Genomic DNA, 20,206 nt, shown 5'->3' with positions numbered 1-20,206 from the left:
TATCCCTTGTGTTGTCTCTGGGTCAAGGTGAACGACCTCCCTTGTTTCCATAAAAACATACGCAGTGGTGGAGGTTGTTCACCTTAAAACAAGAGATAACACAAGGGTTACCACAAACACATTTGTTTGCAGGCCTTCGGGTCACATTGACCCTGAGATAACTCAAAGGTTGACAAAAGAAAATAATAAAATGATGCCCTTGATATATTACTACATTTTTTTAATTTAAAGTTTTTAATTTCTATAGCAAAAATCATTATTCATGCCTATCTCAAAATTAGCGTTGGCACCCCGTAACGCTAACATGTTCTGACCATTACAAAGACACCGACTGAAGTTATCACCCAAACCGTTGCCGGAGCCAGGGTCTAATGTAGGCAAGTTTCCACACATTTTGAGGTTTTATTTGCTATTTTTAGTAGTTATATAAGGTCTAATTACTTTAACACCACATTATGCATCTATTAAACTGTCATTCCGAACATTTAAATTAAATGCTATACTTGCTAGCTTAGCGTGTCGATAACAACGCTAGCATGCAGAGGTAAATTTTACTACACTTTTTATCATTGTATATTTTAAAGATCACCACCTTAGTTACATCGAACATTTAAATATCAAGCATATACATTCTGAGGAAACTAACTTTACAAAAACACTATGTTTTTAATATTTTAAGGCATTAGCATGGAGAATATCTTATGTTACGGGGAGGTAAAGAAAGAAATTAGCTCATAATGAAATATAAAATGTAAATTATCTTTTCTGACACAGTATTAATGTCGAACAAAATGTTGTCCTGGATCAGTGGTGGGAAATTAAATTCCATTTTAAACAGTAAAGTTGTAGTAAACTATTGTTTTATTGTGTTTATCTAACTTGTTTTTAACATATAAAAGCCCTCTCCCCATATATTTGTCATGTTCACTTAAAATAACTTCTTTTTGGGGCCAACAATTAAAAAAGTAACATTTTGATACTATAGAAAGTATTAGAAACAAATACAATTTAAAATTGTTAGTTTCTACACGATCTCTGACCTCGTGAGGGACACATAAATCAAGTCAAAGGGCCTCATATGGCCCCGGAAGTGACATAGAATGACCCATAAAACATGATTGTTGATCACCTTCAAGTGTTTCTCTGCAGTTACACAACACAGAGGTTCTTAAGTGCAACAACCTACTGTTACTTAAGTACTAGAGTGTATTAATATTTTAGCTTTCTTGATTCACGATGACATGGAAACGCTCTGCAGTATTGCTGCGTATATTAAAGTGAATGTTTACGTACCACCAGTGTCAACGGTCTTCTCCACGATATGATCCCGACTATCCCTGAAGCCACCACCTGCAACGGAACCAAGAAGATGTTTTAAAATATATATATATATATATATATATATATATATATATATATATATATATATATATTTTTTTTTTTCTTGAGAACTTTCTTACAAAAAATCCAGCCCAGAACGGACAAGACTGCCGGACCCGGGCAGAGGAGGTGAAGGCCATGCTGGTGAAGGAGAAGGCCAGGACCATGGCTCCCAGTCCCAGGTGACACAGACCCAGATACAGGAGTAAGCGGGCACCACCCGGTCCTCGCCCGGAGATGCCCCGGCGGCTGTCGGACCAGCCCCTGGACCCTGACACTGATGCCATGCTGCTGGAATCTGATGGTGAGGGCATGTTGTGCTGAAGGGTACTAGAGACTCAGAGAACCATAGTGAGGGCTAGCGTTAGCTTAAAGGTGGTGCATCCGTGAGACGGTTCTCTCCTCCATCCTCCCCATCGCCTCGCGTCTTTGCGGTAACTCGAGATCGCAGTAGGCCGCAACCCTCCGAGAGAAGCAGCTGATCCCGCGTCCGGAGAAGCGCGCCCCCCCACCGCACATGTGCACCCACTTTTTTCTAACACATCAACCTCTCATAGGTCACCGGCGACTGACCACGACCCCGGTATCGGGATCGGTTCTTGGAGGCGGATCCGCGACAGAACCGCGCGCGAAATTCCTCCATAAATTGGGATTAAATCCGATTAAAAAATCCGTACTTTTGACTAAACCAAGGTTCTCAAGTCCATCATGTCGAAGGTGGACCAAGCAAACATGGATCCCCACACACACCCCCTCCCCCCCCCAACGACCCACCGCCTCCTTCCTGCCCGCAGTCACGCGGATCCCGCTTCGTGCGCGTCGTTTCCACGGACCGTGAGATCTTCCTCCTCCGTCACCAGAACATCCTTCCGAATCTTAGCTGGTCCAGAGTCTCTAGATCATCCTCCCGAAATTTTCGAAAGGAAGATGTTTGTCAACCGAAGCCGCCGTGCGTGATGACAAGGCACGCACGGACGTGCGGGAAGCGTGTGAATGCGGCAGAGCGCGCCTCATAGTGGTGCTGAGGGAGGCGGCCGGTTGTCATGGCGACGCTTAGCAGCATCTGCTGCTGCAGCAAAACATGTATCGCTGTTGTGGGATTGAAAGTTCAAGGTGGAAGTATCAGTAAATTATGATCGATTGAAACAGATTGTATCGTATCTATCTTTTGCTGTGTAGCTATCACGGAGATTTGAAACCCAGATCCTGATCCATAGGACCTTTAGCTCCTGATATCAAACATAACTTTGGTGAGTTTGTAGCGCATTTAAACTTAAAATCACATACATCTGAAGAGTTTGGATTCAAATTTGGAGTTCCTTAATTCACTGATGCTCACGTGTCCAGAACGAGCAGAAAACTTCATTTTATAAAACAATATCGACTCAAAACCAGTACATTTTCATGAAAACTGAGTGAAACAATGTGTGGTGAAATTATAGATATTTAGGGACAAAGTAACGTACTATGCAATACTGTTGCCATCATTAGCCCAAGAGTATAGTCATACAATAGATACATCTCCAATATTCGACTTATTACAAGAAATGTCAATGACTATACAACACAACTTATGTGACTAAAAAACAAACAAAGACAATTACAATTATTTCTGACACTGGAAATTCAGTAGAAACTTGTTTTGTGTAAACTTGGGACCATTTTAACATAAACATGTAATGAAATATTTTGCACATTTCATTAGATAACAATTATTTGCAGTTTTGTTTTCAAGTCCAGTACTTCAGTCAACCTTAAAACATGAAGGCATATTTTATGATAAGAAAGGAAAATAAAATAAAATAAAGCTGGCATTACAGTGTCTGACATACTAAATGTATTATTCAAACGGGACAATGTTTTCTGACTCTGAACAGTAAAGAGTAACTTTATTTAAACTAGGGTTAATTTAATTTTTTTATTAACAACATTTCCTAAATATCTTTATTAAATCCTGAACAAATTTCAAACGGTATGAATTCACGTGATGACGATGATTTGAAGATTCGTAGTGTTGCTGTTATTTTTTACCTTTTTGCTTTTTGCCAAAGCAGTAAATCTAAAATCTAAAATATTTGTATCCAGTGTTCTCCTGTCATCGCTTTCAAAGTGGGTCCATGATATAAAGTGGAATCTTCTTCACCGACTACTGTTTAAACCGTTTTTGAGATGTTAGCGCCCCCACAAACAGGACAGGAGAGATTAAGTACTGACAGTGACGACAGGGGGAAATCTGTATCTGTTGTAATAGAAAGTCGAATATTTATTGCGACAGAAAGCACAACAATATATGGCAATATCATTTTTCTTCACCACCCTAATCAATATCCTACCTGCAACACCCCAAGACGTGATTCCAACCCCAGCTAAGGGACTTAATTTTAGTTAATTTCGCAGAAGAATTCTCCAAACATGGAAATACTTTTATTAATTTAGTTGTATCCCTTGTCTTTATAAATGAAACGAGGCCCTTGGCAGAGGTATGCATTATGTAGGTGCGTCTTCATTTTATACGCTTTTGGATTGGATCACATTTTCTTAAAAAAGAGAAAAACACAAAAACATTAAGATTTTAGTTTTTATTTTAAAAAGCATAGTATTAAGAATACAAACGTGTGATTGTTCCAAAAAGCATGGAGTGTGAAATAAGATACAAGAAATGTGTGAATGTAGAAAAAGAATCACTTGATTTCAACATCAAAAATCCCTTTTTTTCACCATCAGGACCGACACTCGAGCCAAGCCAGTCCTTTAACAAGCGACTTTCTTCCACTTACTCCATCCATCATCCATCCATCTCTCTCATCCCGAATCAACCTCATTTTATTTTGTATATATATCATAATTAATGACACAGCGTCGCATCTTTCAAGCAGAGAAGAAGCGAGTATTCATTTGGAACCAACAGAAATGCTAGCGTGACGATTGTAGCATCAATATTTCACGACACTGAATATCAACATAAAATATGGATTAGATTTACTAATGAATTGTTTTGACATCGTGATAAAACACGCTGTTGTTTGGAGAGACACAGTCCAGTGGTCTTTTCTTGACTTACCAGAAACCCATTAATAACCTTCAACGTTAACCAATCTTTTCCCGTTCCGCTGACGAAAAGTAAAATAAAAAAACGCACGAGGCACAGAAGACGAAAATGTGGTGAAGACGTGGAAATCAAGCTTCCGTGACCAAAGTAACACTTTGTTGTTTGGCGCGACAACACTTCATAAAGTTGACCTACATGTTTGGAATGTAAAAAAGGAAAAATACTGGCGTGTGCTCCTGAAGCCGGTGGTGTCTGGAAATGTTGAGGTGTTTTTTTGTTTTTTTTAGAGCAGGAGACATTTGGAAGATGTTTTCCCGGATGCGCTGGTGATCTTCACCTCCCGCCCTGACTGACCCTGCAGAGCAAACCAAACAAAACACCTTCGTGAACAGGAAAACAAACATGGCGGTGGTGTGTGGACTCACTGGTTTCTTGCTGGATTTTTGTAGAATGTCACGAGCCAAAAATAGAAACGACTGCGGAGTGACGTGACAGACAGTTAGTGGTCGTTTGACGATCATGATGTGAGGCCAAAGAACAATTACGAAAGATGAACAAATGCTTATGAAAGATAAATTAAACATATTTTCTTTTTAGGAATTAGTTTATATTTTTATTTTTTTGTCTTTGAGTTTTTTTGCCCCTCGAAAATATAAACAAAATAGAATGAATTAAGTCCGTTAATATCACTATTTAATGTTTTGTTTTCTAAATATACTGTATATATAATTTATAATCAGGATATCTATTTAGTTAAGTGCTGTGCTTGTATATATATATATATATTTTTTTTTTACACTCATTAGTGAATTTTCCTGCTGATACTAGACTTGAATTCAAATGATTTTTATTTCTAAATAAACTTATATTTCTTAATCCATTATTTAAAGTCTAATATATTTTATTTCCCTTTTTCAAATCCCTTTATTTTTACCAAAAACAATTAGTATTTATTGCTCTTTAATATTATTCTCATAATGAATTGTGTGTTGATGTAAAGCTATATATATATATATATATATATATATATATATATATATAAATATATATAGATATATAAACTTCCTTTAGTGTTTTCTTATATATATAAATATGTATTAAAACACAATTTCCTGCTAATAACTGATGCATTTATGACTTATTTTAACATTTTTAAATAGTTTTTTTTAGAACATCATGGAAGTCTATATTAAGAAGGATGTGATCAATACTCTCCTACAATAGACATGTTTTTCACGCAGCTTTGATGGGTTTTAAAGTAGGAATTCCCAAATGTACAAGCAACAATTCAAGTGGTACAGAAGAAACTCACCTCATCGACGTTAATGCTGGACTTGGCGCTGGTCTCAAAGAAACTGATGCCGTGGTCTTTAGCCAGCTGGGAAACACGAGCAGGATTTTAAGATTATTTTCATTTGTTACTTTTACATAACAAAACAAGTGATGAAATCTGAAATATTCCAAATTCATCAGCAAGTACAAATGTTTCTGATGAAATCTCACCTTCTCGCCCGTCTCCCTGGAAACCTTCCTCTTTGCCTCGATATCGCACTTATTCCCCAGCAGCATCTGGTTCACCCCAGCTGATGCATTCTGGGAAAGAAAAGTATTAAACACTATAACGGAGCTAAATCTGGACTTGAAAAGAAATATTTTTGACAAACTCTCAGCGTAATACCTAAAAAAACACACATTATTATGTACTTTTCAGCTGATATTACCACGATACATGAGTTTCATGGACATCATTTTATCCCTTTTTTAGCATTTGAAAAAACATTAATTGAAGATGTTTGCAATCCATTTTTGAAGGTTTAATCATCAACCTTTCATCACCTCCTTGGCAAAAGTATGAATCCCTTTTAAACACTCCTTTTAAACAGTGAAACTTCTTTCAATTCTTTAATTTAACTATAATTTACACTAAGATATTAGCATGTTTGTGTTAGCGCTCCAAGGTTTAGCGATCCAAACACGCTAATGATCCATTTCCTGCACCTTCCTGGACGAGTGAGCGCTCTCTCACCTCTTTAATGCTCTTCATCCAGTTCTGGATGTTCTCGAAGGACTTGTCGTCGGTGATGTCATACACCAGGATGATGCCCTGGAAGATCAGGGCCACAAAAGAGCGCTGATGTCAGCAGGATTTTCCAGTCTGGTGGTTCTGAGAGCATCCTGTGTACTCACCATGGCTCCTCTGTAGTAGGCTGTCGTGATGGTCTTAAACCTCTCCTGTCCCGCTGTGTCCCTGAACGCAACACTCACGTGTTAACCTCACAAGTCAATGGAATGAAGACAGAAGAGAGGAAGTGATTCATAGTATAATTAACAGAAGGAGGAACTTGTTGCCAGGTGGCCACGTTTGTTTTTTTTAGTTTAGGCAAGCTTTTTTATTGAAATATTGTTTTTTAAAGAGTTTTTTGGTATTGAAATTTTTTTTAAGTATTTAAAAATAAATAAATAAATAAAGTCATTCTGACAACACCACAAAAAAAAATCCCCATGTTGTGTCAACAACAACGGCAATAAACATGTTCTTATATTCTATTCTAATACTAAATATTGTTGTACTTCCGTTCCACATACCACCCCATAACACTGGCTTTTTCTGGCAATTACAAAGACACTGTTTATTTAAGGTAATCACAGATAACAGATGACATCACTCAAACCCTTACAGGAGCCAAGTCCTCAAGCTACCAACGCGACTTGACATGATTTACTTGCTAATAAAGGTTGTTAGAGGGTTTGTTATAAGCTTAATGTGAGCACTCTGTGCCGCTCAAAATAAAGTATTTTATCAAGTGAAGGAAGTTCCAAACTCAATTAACTAGTTATGTTAGTTAATAATTGAGCTAGCTGCAGTCACTCCCTGGTTACACCTTTGTATTTGTATACTTGAAATACCAAATACTTGGAATGTAATTAAATAGCACACATATAATCTACAATATCAAATTTAAGGTATGTTATGACCGGAAAAGTCACAAGTATTTTTATATAAACGTGTGATTATAACAGTACTGAGCGCTCTTCTATGGGGGGGTAGATATGAATTAATTTGAAAAGACCTGGATCACAATAGAAAAGTATTAATATTATTAATACCTTATGAGGTTTGGGGAAACTACTCTGGCATCCCCTGACAGATCAAGTGTACAGTGGCGTGAAGGAAGTTTTCCAAACTCAATTAACTAGTTATGTTAGTTAATAATGGTGCTAGCTGCAGTCACTCCCTGGTTACACCTTTGTATTTGTATACTTTAAATAACAAATACTTGGAATGTAATTAAATATCACACATATAATCCACAATATCAAATTTAAGATATGTTAAGACCGGAAAAGTCACAAATATTTTTATATAAACATGTGATTATACCAGTCCTGTCTTCTATGGGGGGGGGGTTAGATATGAATTCATTTGAAAAGACCCTGATCACAATAAAAAAGTATTAATATTATTTAACCTTATTTCGTTTGGGGAAACTACTCGGGCATCCCCTGACAGATACTGACGTGTAGTTTCATCTCTTACCACACTTGTAGCTTCACTTTCTTTCCATCCACTTCGATGGTTTTAACTTTAAAGTCAATGCCTGTTGAAGAGAAGAGGATAAGAAAACACACACAAAGAGCAGTAAATATATTCTTGTTTAGTCCTGATCTGCGCATGTCCCTGATCCCCATATTCCTCTGGGAAGAAAGAGGGTAAAGAGATAGGAATGAGGGTGGACCCCTGTTGGGAAGAATGAGATCCGGGAGAGAGATGAAGGGAAAAAAAGACAAACGTATGTAACCGTCAGGAGAAGAAAAAGAAAAAAACAGATCGAAACTGGACGAGAGACTCCAGTTGAGACAAGTTGCGACACGAAAAAAAGTCCAAACTGGTTTAGACAACAAACTTTATAAAGATAAACAGTGGAGTCGATGGAGAGTGACGTAACATACCGATGGTGGAGATGTACGTGGAGTTGAAGTTGTCCTCAGCGAAGCGGATGATCAGACAGGTTTTACCAACTCCACTGTCCCCGATCAGAAGCAGCTTGTAAAGGAAGTCATACTTCTTCGCCATCGTGTCGTTTCAAAACTCAATCAGACTTTCCTGTTATCCAGGAAGTTCGCTTCATAAAAAAAAAACAGGGAATGTTTTTTCTCTCCAAACTTGTCACCGGTGAATTCCAATCCCGGTCAGAACCTCTTTCGACCAGTAAAAACCAAAGTCTTCCCCCAGAGTTATCCAGCCTCGTTCATCCCCCTCGCCGTCATTTATCTAAAAAATTTAACAGTTTCCAAAGATACCGGCTGGTTACGTGTTGTTTCTGAGCTCCCAGGAAAAGAAAAAGTTGTTGGCCCCGGATCTCGGATCCGCTGAGTGGCGACGTAGTGGGAGTGAACCGCTGCCTGCAGTGGCGCAGAGTCAACAGCAGGGGTCGCTTTAGGTTAACGAATCACTTCCAAGAGGACGCCAGAGAACAAGTTAATAACAGTAGTTTTCAGAATCAGAAATATTTTATTGGTTGGTGTTGTAAACATAAAATGTGATTTATGTGGTTGCAGTACAGAATGAAATATAAATGTAAGCAATAGAGAAACAGAACCATGCACTAAGGCTTCGTCACACACCCTCCATTTCCTTCCCAACAATTTTTACAAATTGCACAATGTCATAAAAAAAAGAAGAAGCAAATTTGCACTTTAATATTGTTGTAAATGATTTCTATCTACTTTAAACTACACATTTTTGGTAAAAAGTCATTATTTATTTATTTACTTTCTTTATTTATTTTTGTTCCACATTTAATTCGTTTAATTGTGTATTCTATTATTTTCTTCTAACAGATTTTCATTGCACAGCCCTGTACTAAACAATGTTGTTCTTTGGCTATAAATAGATTATAGTCTATTCTATCAAGTCTATATCATTATCCATAAAACGTACTACTATTTGATTTACTACTAATTTATTACTACTGCTTTTCTGGAACTCCTGTTGTGTTATCAGTTTAACTTGTCCTTTAAAGTATATACTTTATTGAATATTGTTTTGATTGTTTAAGCGCTTTGTGACCCTGGTCTGGAAAAGTGCTATACAAATAAAAATCACTTACTTACTTACTACTACGATTACTACTTGTAAAATGCGGTATTATATATTTTTTTATTAACTACTAGTGATATTATTATTATTAATAACAACAATTATTATTATTAAATCAACAACAATAATACTAAAAATACAATATACATTTGTGGTGTATTTTCATGACGTCGCCTCTTCATTGACTCGCGATTTGATTTAAATTAAAATATTAACTTAAATTAATTGACTTTAAAAATGTATCAGCTAAAAGGAAAAAACACGTTTTTGTTACAAGCAGCTTAGTTAAGATTATTATAATATATATTAATGTTTTTGTTAAATCGTCGACTAACGTTTTCCGGTCTCTACCGGGTAACTTCCGCCGCGTCATCAGCTCCAGTACTTCCTGTCAGACGCCACACGCACGCAGACATGCCTGTAAGTACATTTAACCCTTTTTTTTTTAGTTTCCATCGTGCGATTCTCAAACTCTCTTGAAAATAATTTAGGAGCTAATCGATTCTCACATATTGTTCGGACTCTTTTTCAAGCCGTACGTTTGTCTTGGACGCAGCGAGCACAATATGTCCGAACACGTGGAGATCAAAGCGGCGCACGTTGTTAGCCGATGGCGCCACAAAACTCGAATTCGCTTTTCGAGAAACAATTTTAAAATGTTTGAATTTACTTTGTTGACATCAAGCAATTCGTAGTTTTAGTCATTGATGTACTAAACTGATTTTTTTTTTCTTTTTTTTGTTCGGTTGGAATGTCACATGGTTACTTCCGGTACAATGGATTCCTTTTATTCCTCACAAAGAATCCTTCTGTTTTACGTGTTATGTCTATTATTTAATGTACAACTGGTCAACAGAGGTTGATTAATACCCTCGGTTTTTTGTTTCACTTGTTCATTAAAGTATTTGAAAACGTTTGTCTTTGTAGTTGGCCAAAGATTTGCTGCACCCCAGCGCGGACGAGGAGAAGAGGCGACACAAGAAGAAGCGCCTCGTCCAGAGTCCAAACTCTTACTTCATGGATGTCAAATGTCCAGGTTGGTACCTTTTATTAAAACAACTGTCATGGTTACTGTGTTAAAGTCTCAGTCGTCCAACAAAAAAAGTTGTGAATTTGAGAACCAACTTTTCAGGATTATTATTAAAGTGCCTTTATGTGTTGCCCTGTCATCCGTCTCTTGGTGATCTGGGTGTCAAATAAGGCATAAAGTGACTCTTGCGGCTCTGTTGGATAAGTTCAGTGACTCGTCTATCGACATGCTGCTTCAAGGACACCTCAAAATGATTTTAATACAAATGTTTATGCAGGTAAAAGTTGTACATCTGCCTGATGTTGGTGTTTGTTCTCCAGGCTGCTACAAGATCACGACGGTGTTCAGTCACGCTCAGACGGTCGTGCTGTGCGTCGGTTGCTCCACCGTCCTCTGCCAGCCCACCGGAGGGAAAGCACGTCTGACAGAAGGTTAGAAAGCTACGACTCTTGACATTGATTTTTAAGTACACATTAAAGTACTTTTTATTCACCCTAAGGGTGGAAATTATAGCCCAGCAGTATTCTACTGATCAACTTTTTTAATTTTAGAGCAATAAAACCATTAAAAAAAGTTAAATGATATTAATAGTTTATGAGGCCCGTTTTAAATGAGGTAAGACTGAACCTATAAATCCACAATAACAACCTGGAGTTCTCAAACGTTACACCTGGGTATTAATCGAGATGTATATTGAAGTTTATCAGCTGTATCCTGATAGGTCTATGTGCACTTTATTCTTTGTTTGCACGGTGTTCTTAGAATTAGATCAACTTTATTGATCCCTCTGGAGGTCTCCTTCGGGAAATAGTTTTTCCAGTACACGGCAACACAGACGATAGATTCATAAAGAACAAAGTGCAATTAAAAAAGTGCAAGATGACACAATATATCTAAAGATAAAGAACATAGATCTAAGACTAAGGATACAAAGATTAACATGGAATAACATCTTCTTTTCACTTCACTCCTGCCCCCAAATTAAACAGCCTAATAGCACGAGGAATGAATGAGTCCCTGAGTCCATTAGTGTTGCATCATGGGAGGAGCATTCATGCTCCATCGGCTTCTCTGCTCCTTGATAAGTGTTCAGAGGATGACTAGTCATATTTATATATCAAGGATTTTAATAAATAAAAAAAAACTGACTAATCATATTTTGAAATTAATTATTCTAGTGATTTAAGCTTTGTACAAACTGATGAGTAAAAAATATAGGATGGGGATGATATTTCAATAAGTAACTGCCAAAGTGGTAGAAAAATGCAGATTTTCAAATTGCCCACAACTTTTGACCAGTTATTCATTCTGCCACTCTGTTTTCAAAATAAAATGTCCTCCCTATAATCCTCCTTGTCCTTCTACATGGTGTTGTTTAAAATCTGACCCACAATTCATTGCACAATCAAGGGTTTCCAGTAAAATAATTTAACAAAGTTCCATAGTTACCGTCTTTCTTATGTGTGTGTGTGTATATAAACTATACAATGTGTAGGCTCTTTGTTTCTATTCATAATCTAAACGATGTGGTTCTAAGGGATTTTCTTTCCTTGTTAATATGTCGTTGAGTTACTATTTCTGCTCCATCAATATTTAATCAAAATTGGTTAAATAAATGTGGAAAAGGTTAATCCAGAATCATAGTCTTATGCAACAAAAAACTATTTAACTTGTTGTAAAGTCCAAGCGATTGCCTCTGTGTTGCTCTTTCACTCGTCCATTAGTGAAAAGAGTGTCGACTGAGGCATACAGTGACTCTGGTGGTTCTGAATGAGGTTCATCTGCTTTGATTAATCTCCAGTCAACCGCCTGCACAAATCCCTTTTCATTTCCAACTTGCAATATTTAGAGGAAAACGAAAGTGCCATTCTTAAACGTGACGCATTTTATTGTGACTCGTCTGAAATGTTTTTCAAATTATATTAAAACCTGAAGGAGTCGGATCTGGGAGGCAACATTTTTCATAGGACTTGAAGGACTGCACACTTTGTGCATTTATTAATGCATGAGAAAACTGGTATAAATATTGTGTATTTACTACATTTTAAAGGTAAAAAAATGACCTAAAATTTTAAACCTCTTAAATGGGGCTGTTGATCCTCCCGACCTTAAAAAATGTTCTTTAAGATCAGGTTTAGATCAATAGTAAATATTTGCTGAATCTAAACACTGATGAAAAATTAATTTCTGATAAATTGAAATGCATATCGATATTAAATGTATTTGTGCTTGTATGTGTAACAACTATAAATAAGATAATTGAACATTTATAAGCAGGTTTGATCATTTTACCCCTAAGATTTCACCGTGAAACTTTAAGCGAGAAGACGTAACGAGGGATTGTTCTTTCCTCCAGGTTGCTCCTTCAGGAAGAAGCAGCACTAGACTGAGGACGCCAGTTTCAAATTAAAAGAACGAGAAGACCAACTTGATCGAGCCCACCGAGCGGCTGTTGAGGAAGTGATGCGGCACAAGCGTAAAAGCAAAAAAAAAATCATGAAACCCGAGAAGATGAACGGATCCGAACCGTTTGTCTTCGTCTGCACACTCATTTAACTGTGATTGAGGTTCGAAACCTTGCATGCTTCCAACAATCCAGCTCGGTGTTGAGACCTAAAGATGCCATCGTTGTGAATAAATGACTTCTAGAAGTTGATGGCTAATTTTCCTGGACACGTGGGTGCTGTTGGTCGGTGGTGACGGGAATGTTTAAAAGGCGGGTGGTTCACCTCACCCGGGTGTCAATTGCAGGATTTATGCATAGATAAGGAGACGCCTGAGAATGTTTCTCCCTGTCAAACTACTGCCACACATTTGAAATCAGTGCCTGCTGCTACAAGTGCAGAGTCAACAGCACTCGTTCAGGAATAAAAATCAAGCAGATTCTGCTGCTTGGATTGAGAAGCACTTGTGTTTTAAAAAGGCTTCTTGTTGTTGTTGAGATAAACTCCAGATTCAGAAAGGCGTGGGTCTGTAACCCGCAGCTCTCCTGCAGCAGATGTTTGGCCTGAGGGCCGTTTGCACTTGGACCACTAAAATGAGTTAACGGAGAGTAATTTCTGCTTTCTGCGGTGACACTTGTGTTTGTCTCGCTTGTGTGATGATCAATGCTGACAAATAAAATAAGGGTAAATGGGAATGCAGTTGCTTTGTCTGTTTATTTCTTTTTTTTGCTCTTAGGATCATGTTTGAGTCTCAAATCTCGTGTCGACTGGTCGTGCTTCAACCTGACTGCTGTTGTGTGCTCGGTCGCACAACAACACTCATTTAATTTACTAATGGTGTGCTAAACTTGAGTCGATCAATTTGTGATTTTTATAACGTTATTTAAATGTTAATGTGGCAAATGTATACATTTTAACAATTATCTATCTATGGTGGCCTAGCAGGACAAACGAATGATGAAATAATATCCAGTAGAAGTCTCCATAGGGGTCATTAAAATCTATCTATAAAAACACAATTGTATAACTTCTGGTCTTGTGTTTAATAATTTTATTAATATTACTTGTACTACTGTTACACAGCTACTAGTTCTGCCGATACACTACTACAATACCATACAATTACTAGTACTTGTAGTTTGTACTAAAACTAATATTCAGCTTCTATCAACTGGTAGTAATGATCGTACTAAAAATACAAATGCTTCTACTTTTTGTACTGTAGTTGAACTACTAAAGAAATTTCCATCAATATTATGACATATTACCCATTTTACTATTATAACTACTGGAACTAGCTTGTACTACTAATGATCCTTCTACAACCACCAATATTACTGATACTACTTGTACTACTGTTATAGATACTTCTAATAATAATGCTATCACTTAAAACTAATGAGAAAATAAACAATATCCCGTAGAAGCCTCCATAGGGATCATTAAAGTCATTAAAATCTATCTATAAAAACACAATTATATAACTTATGGTCTTGTGTTTAATAGTTTTATTTTGCTTGTGTGGGTTTTTATTTTAATTTTGCTTTTCTGGGGGTTTTCTTTTGCCCTTTCAGGCCACGGTGCAGGCTTGATGTTAGTAGTTTGACGGCTATAATTGAACTCGTACACATTAAAGTGGACATGGGTGTCCTAACATAATAGACAATTACAATAAAAAACTTAATATTGTTTTAAAAGGGAAGATAAGTTGGAGTATGAGATGAAACCCAAGCATTTTTTGGATATTTATAGTAGATCTGCCTGAAGGAAAGTTTTCTTGAGGCAGCAATTTTGTGGGTAAACAATGATTTTAGGCTTTTCTTTTAGCAACACACACACACACACACACACACACGACCACACTTTGTTTTGTGGCCGAGGCTCAGTGAACTCTTGTGACTGGATGCAGAAATGGCAGCCGTCTCGTCTTCCCCGGACACTAAAGGTCGAGCTCTCCAATGACGCGTCTCTCAAAAATCTCAGGTCACCTTTTACCAAAACCTTCTGAGCGATCGATAACCGTGGGCCAGGAAATCACTCGGGTATGTTCTGATGAGTTTCAAAGTATTGATCTGAGATGTTTGCGTTCTACCTCAGTTTAACATCCAGATAAAAAAAAAGTTGGGGAAAAAGTAATATCAGATAGAAATAGACCTCATGTGATCCAAAATGAATGTGAATACATTTTTTAAATACTTTAAAGGGAAGTATTCACTCTCCCTTAATATTGTGACTCAAAATGGCGGCAGCTAGCTTCGTTAGCTAGCTGAGCTAGCAAGTGTATCAATCAAATATATTCTATATTGATGTTTTTATATCATTAATTATATTTACATTCGTAAAACCAAATAGTGTAGCATCAAGAGAAGAATGAAGTATACCATAATCTTGAAATAAGTATTTAAAATACTCTTCTTTGATGGTGTATAATTGATAGAACTGCTGACATCAGCTGTCAGTTGCTACGTTGGTGTGAGAGTGTAAACATTAATCTTGTAAATTGTCTTGTAAAGGTCACGTTGTTAAAAACGTCAAGGTAGTATTTGATGTACATCTTGTTGAGAAGTGTTAGATAAACATGGAAGTGTTAGCATAATTGCTCGCACTTGTTCAGCCTTCATACTAAAGTTTCCATTAAGCTCCATTTCTTCCTTCAGTCGTCTTATTGTCTGAGGTTTTTAATCCGAGCCAGAAAGATCCTGGATCTGCGCTCACAGTCACAACAATAGCTTATTTGGCTGCTGCGGTCCATCTGACCTACATTCTTGTGGACGCCAGCGTGAGATCCACGGAAGCTCCAGCACAACAAACATCATCCAGATGCCATTAAGAGTAGAAACTACAGTTTTCTGCTCATAAAACTATTTTAATAATGTTCATGTTTCATCCTCAGAGGAATAGTTGAGACACAATGTACCGTCTCATCCTAGTTGTTGATCTGTTTACACTCGACTATCTCGACAATTACTGCTACTGAAAACGTGTTTCTGAATATTTTCTTTATTACCACGGTGCAGTTTCTACTGCTAACTGTATTGTAGTAATACTTCAACTACTAGTGATACAGCTTTTACAACAAAGACTGGAATCATTACAAGTACTATTATTACTTGTACTACTATTGTTATCACAGCTACTTTGTCTGCTAAGATTGTTTAAGCGCTTTCTGACCCCGTTCTGGAAAAGCGCTCTACAAATATAATTTACTTACTTACTAATACTATTTCAACTACTACAGCTGGTGCCACTAAAAAAATAATTCTACTACAACTTGTACTAGTAATAATAATTTAGTAGTATAGTATAGTAATTTGTACTACAACTGATATTCCACTTCTATCAACTAGTAATAATAATCGTACTAAAAATACAAATGCTTCTACTTTTTCTACTGTAGTTGAACTACCAAAGAAATTTCCATCAATATTATTATATACTTATTACCCATTTTACTACTATAATAACTACTGGAACTAGTTTGTACTACACTTACTAATGATTGTACTAGTAATGATCCTTCTACAACCACCAATATTACTGATACTACTTGTACTACTGTTAACATAGATACTTCTTCTAATAATAATGCTATCACTTAAAATAATAATTGTACTATAACTACAAATGCTTATACTATTAATGTTGTAGTAAAACTACTAAAAAACAAGCTTCTATTGATAGCACTAATAGTAGTATAATTCATATTACTGCTACCATAACTACTTGAACTAGTTTGTACTACAACTACTAATAATTCCACTCCCCCCCAATAATAATAATTACACTAAAACTACAAATTATTATATTTCTACTGTAGTAAAACTACTAAAACAAGCTTCTATCAATAGCAGTGATAGTAGTATAACTCATATTGCTGCTACCAAAACTACTTTGACTAGTTTATACTACAACTGCTAATATTCTACTTCTACATTCTCTAGTAATAATAATCATACTAAAACTACAAATGCTTCTATTTCTACTTTAGTAGAACTACTAAAGACATTTCCACCAATATTAGTATATACCTATTACCCATTTTACTACTACCATAACTACTGGAATTAGTTTGTACTACATACTAATGATTCTACTAGAACTAATAATGATCTTTCTACAACCACTAGTATTACTGATACTACTTGTATTACTATTATAAAATATACTTCTCATAATAATGCCACCACTATAAATAATAAATATACTTAAATTACAAATGATTCTACTGTAGTAGAAATACTAAAAAACAAGGTTCCATGAATGGCAGTAATGGTAGTGTAACTCATATTACTGCTTTCGTAACTACTTGAACTAGTTTGTACTACAACTACTAATAATTCTACCTTTTCCACCACTATTAAAAATAATTATATTAAAACTACAAATGCTTCTATTTCTATTGTAGTAGAACTACTAAAACAAGCTTCTATCAATAGCAGTAATAGTAGTATAATTCATATTACTGCTACCATAGCTACTTTAATTAGCTTATATTAATACTACTCATAATTCTACTACAACCGGAACTAGAAATGATACTTCTATAACCACTACAATGGCTGACTTACTACAGTTGTACAACTACTTTTATCGCAGCAACGTCTACTACTAGTAATACACAAGTAATACTAGTACTATCAGTATTACTGGTACCTTCACTACCACTTCAGATACAAGTGAAGTACACTCTACCTTCTAAGGTAAGGACATGAATGTCTCCATGACGACCAGTAAACAAAAGTTCCTCATGACCAGAAGAGTCACTTTAATAACCTTCACTTCAGTGGTTCGTTCCTGCGGCAGCATCGGACCTCGGCGCCCCATAAATCATCCTGACTGGACCGGACCGAACTATATTTAAGGAACATTGTGTGCGTCGACCAATCGGCAGCCTTGTCCGAACTGATTAAAAACAAAAGAGTGCAGATGACACATTCATGGCTCTCTCTCCCCTGAAAAATGTGTCTTCCTCTGTTCTTTATTCATAACAGTCTGTGTGAGGAAACCTCTCTCGCTAATGGCTGCTATGGAAACTGATATTGCTGTGTTGAAGAGGAGGAGGAAGGAAGATGGAGAGACGGTCGAGGTGACTGTGAGGTTTGAAGTGGTTTGATTGACAGCAGCGAGAGTGTCGGTCAGAAAGTAGGTCAGTGTTGAGTTTCGCCACCTGAACACAGTCTTGAGAGTCTGGCCTGAGCCTGCAGGGAAGCCCGGGCGAGGCTCTGCAGGTACACGGTCTTGTCACCGATGGCGGCGGCTGAAGCGTATCGGGGGGGATCTAACCAAACCCGACTCCCCTGCGGCATCATTAAAAAACATCGTCTCCCGCTCGCGACTTCCACTGAGCAGGCCCTGAAAAATGGGTCAATTACAAACCTCGGCGCTTCCCTCTCTCCGTCTCGTCAGGCGTTCCCCCGTTCTCTCTGTGTCGGGCAGGTTTGCTGTTGCCATGGAGCTAATGTTGTAACAGACGGAGGTATATCCTGACCTGCTGCCACACACACACACACACACTCACACACACACACACACACGTGTAATGTGTTTGCAACAAGTACATCACGTACATGTGTGGGTTTATCAGCGATCACGGTGCCCTACCGTTGTTTTTACATGTTGGTGTGTGAGAAAATATCTATATTATTGTGTTTTTAAATAGATGTATACGCTTTATCATAGTTATTCCATTATTAATATTCCAATTGTATGGGTCTAAAGATAAAAAAATAATTCAATTTCTTTCATTTAATGAATTGTTTTATCTTTTTATATTAACTTGCAACGTGTTCATGTTTGTGTCGCAATTAAACTTCCGCAGTCATTATGTTCAAAGCGCTTTAAAAGAACAAAGGAACAAAGTGCCGCAATATCCCGGCGATAACTGAGGATGAGAGGATACAGTGGACTCCAGCTGCTTTTAAAAGCTGATGCATTAAAAAAAATGTTTGGTTACAAAACAAATTAAAGCGGTTTCGACTTTATCAAGAGTCAAGTACTCTTCAAGAAAGATAAATAATACAAATATATTATATATTTGTTCCTGCAGTATCGCATTATATCGTATCGTTGTATCGTAATACACGTCTCCAGATTCCTGCCAATACACATCTCTAATTGTATGTTAATCTCAAATTAATTTCTACAAATTTCTGTATCTAACTTTTCATTAAGGACTTAATTTATTTAAAGTAATCGTCTATGAAACATGTTTTTTTGTTTTTAACAGTGCTTTATATCATACATTGTGGGTTTTTGGGGGATTTTTTCTTATTTATTTAAAACCAAAGTTAAATTAGCTTATTTAATTTAATCATTTAAATGTATTGTTAAGATTCTAACAACTTTATGATTTTGCCTGTTTTACTTCTATTTTTATCATTCTTTTTTCTCTTGCCATATTTCTAGGTTACCTCCTTTTTTTTTTGCTTTGAAAGCCCTTGACAACATACACAATATCAATAACTCGTAATGCAATAAACACTTTGGTGACCTCTCTCGGGGTGTCACTCGCCTCTTGCCCTTGATAGCTGGGATAGACTCCCGCCCTCTATGAGTAACTAATTCATGTCAAATACTTTTGCATTTGATATATGGGATTAAGCGACACAGAGAACGAATAAATGAATGAATTTTATTGAAGTAATAAAAGATAGCAGACCATAGCATGCCTATAGAAAAACGTAAAAATAGATAAAAGTAACAAAAAAATAAATATAATTTAGGTGTCCTGAGCCAGTCACAAACTCACCACCAGGGGGCCTCAACCACTGCACCACCATCATGTTTCATTATGTCGTTATATCTTGAATGCATATCTTTAATTTTGTCACCCTAAAAGGTTTTATTTTATTTTTTTAATGATCTTTGACCCTCCAGGGCTGCCATAGCATTGCATAGTACAAGTGAATCCACAGAACTATCTCTACAATTCATAAAAATGTCATTTAAAAGGATAATATTGTGAGTTATTATCGCTCACACACCATCAGACCGACCATAACCCTCTTGGGGGAGGTAACACATCCATGGATCATAACTCGTGTTGTGTATTTAATTGACAATATGTGATAAAGTTAATGATTTTGAAAACACACAAAAACATTCACACACTCGAATTGAACGTGTCGACGCCGTGAATCTAAATGAAACGATGGTACAGATTTTAATGGCCGACCATCTGTCGGACGCACACGCCGTCTCCG

The 20,206-nt window shown here is 36.7% G+C and overlaps 3 protein-coding genes and 2 non-coding genes across 5 annotated transcripts in view; 3 read left to right on the top strand and 2 right to left on the bottom strand.

The window, feature by feature from the left end:
• Nucleotides 1-2,102, bottom strand: part of entrep3 (endosomal transmembrane epsin interactor 3) — an 8,930-nt gene extending 6,828 nt beyond the window's left edge. The window contains exons 1-2 of the mRNA XM_087812564.1: nt 1,461-2,102; nt 1,294-1,350 (exon numbers count right to left, since the gene is read on the bottom strand). Of these exons, the coding sequence (XP_087668690.1) occupies nt 1,294-1,350; nt 1,461-1,694 (291 nt within the window). The 5' untranslated portion in view covers nt 1,695-2,102. The remainder of the gene's footprint in view (nt 1-1,293; nt 1,351-1,460) is intronic.
• A 1,842-nt stretch (nt 2,103-3,944) lies between these two features.
• On the bottom strand, nt 3,945-8,816 carry rab13 (RAB13, member RAS oncogene family). Its single transcript, XM_087779160.1, has 8 exons — nt 8,381-8,816; nt 7,968-8,028; nt 6,617-6,677; nt 6,456-6,533; nt 5,933-6,022; nt 5,742-5,807; nt 4,855-4,905; nt 3,945-4,784 (listed from the first exon to the last, which is right to left on the bottom strand). Exons 1-8 carry the CDS (start codon nt 8,502-8,504, stop codon nt 4,713-4,715), a joined length of 603 nt encoding a protein of 200 aa, XP_087635286.1. The 5' UTR covers nt 8,505-8,816; the 3' UTR covers nt 3,945-4,712.
• Nucleotides 8,817-9,944: 1,128 nt separating this feature from the next.
• LOC148062552 (small ribosomal subunit protein eS27-like) lies at nt 9,945-13,699 on the top strand. The gene is made up of 4 exons (XM_087779116.1): nt 9,945-9,950; nt 10,458-10,566; nt 10,881-10,991; nt 12,917-13,699. The coding sequence occupies exons 1-4, from the start codon at nt 9,945-9,947 to the stop codon at nt 12,943-12,945; spliced, it is 255 nt and encodes an 84-aa protein (XP_087635242.1). The 3' UTR covers nt 12,946-13,699.
• Nucleotides 10,677-10,806, top strand: LOC148062554 (small nucleolar RNA SNORA13). The gene has a single exon (XR_015709230.1). It is a non-coding gene; the product is annotated as a small nucleolar RNA SNORA13 (small nucleolar RNA).
• On the top strand, nt 12,252-12,379 carry LOC148062553 (small nucleolar RNA SNORA13). Its single transcript, XR_015709223.1, has one exon. It is a non-coding gene; the product is annotated as a small nucleolar RNA SNORA13 (small nucleolar RNA).
• Nucleotides 13,700-20,206: the final 6,507 nt, after the last annotated feature.

This window comes from Callionymus lyra, chromosome 17 (assembly GCF_982586985.1).
Source record: "Callionymus lyra chromosome 17, fCalLyr1.hap1.1, whole genome shotgun sequence".
NCBI classification, from domain to species: Eukaryota; Metazoa; Chordata; class Actinopteri; order Syngnathiformes; family Callionymidae; genus Callionymus; species Callionymus lyra.
This window is presented reverse-complemented; position numbering and strand designations above follow the sequence as displayed.

Excerpts from the sequence above, each read along its gene's own strand:
- rab13 (XM_087779160.1), bottom strand. The coding sequence starts at position 8,504 with ATGGCGAAGAAGTATGACTTCCTTTACAAGCTGCTTCTGATCGGGGAC. Across the intron at positions 8,029-8,380 it reads CACGTACATCTCCACCATCG|GCATTGACTTTAAAGTTAAA; the intron begins GTATGTTACGTC and ends TCTCTTCAACAG. Across the intron at positions 4,785-4,854 it reads AAAAATCCAGCAAGAAACCA|GGTCAGTCAGGGCGGGAGGT; the intron begins GTGAGTCCACAC and ends TTTGCTCTGCAG.
- LOC148062552 (XM_087779116.1), top strand. Across the intron at positions 10,567-10,880 it reads CATGGATGTCAAATGTCCAG|GCTGCTACAAGATCACGACG; the intron begins GTTGGTACCTTT and ends TTTGTTCTCCAG. Across the intron at positions 10,992-12,916 it reads GAAAGCACGTCTGACAGAAG|GTTGCTCCTTCAGGAAGAAG; the intron begins GTTAGAAAGCTA and ends TCTTTCCTCCAG.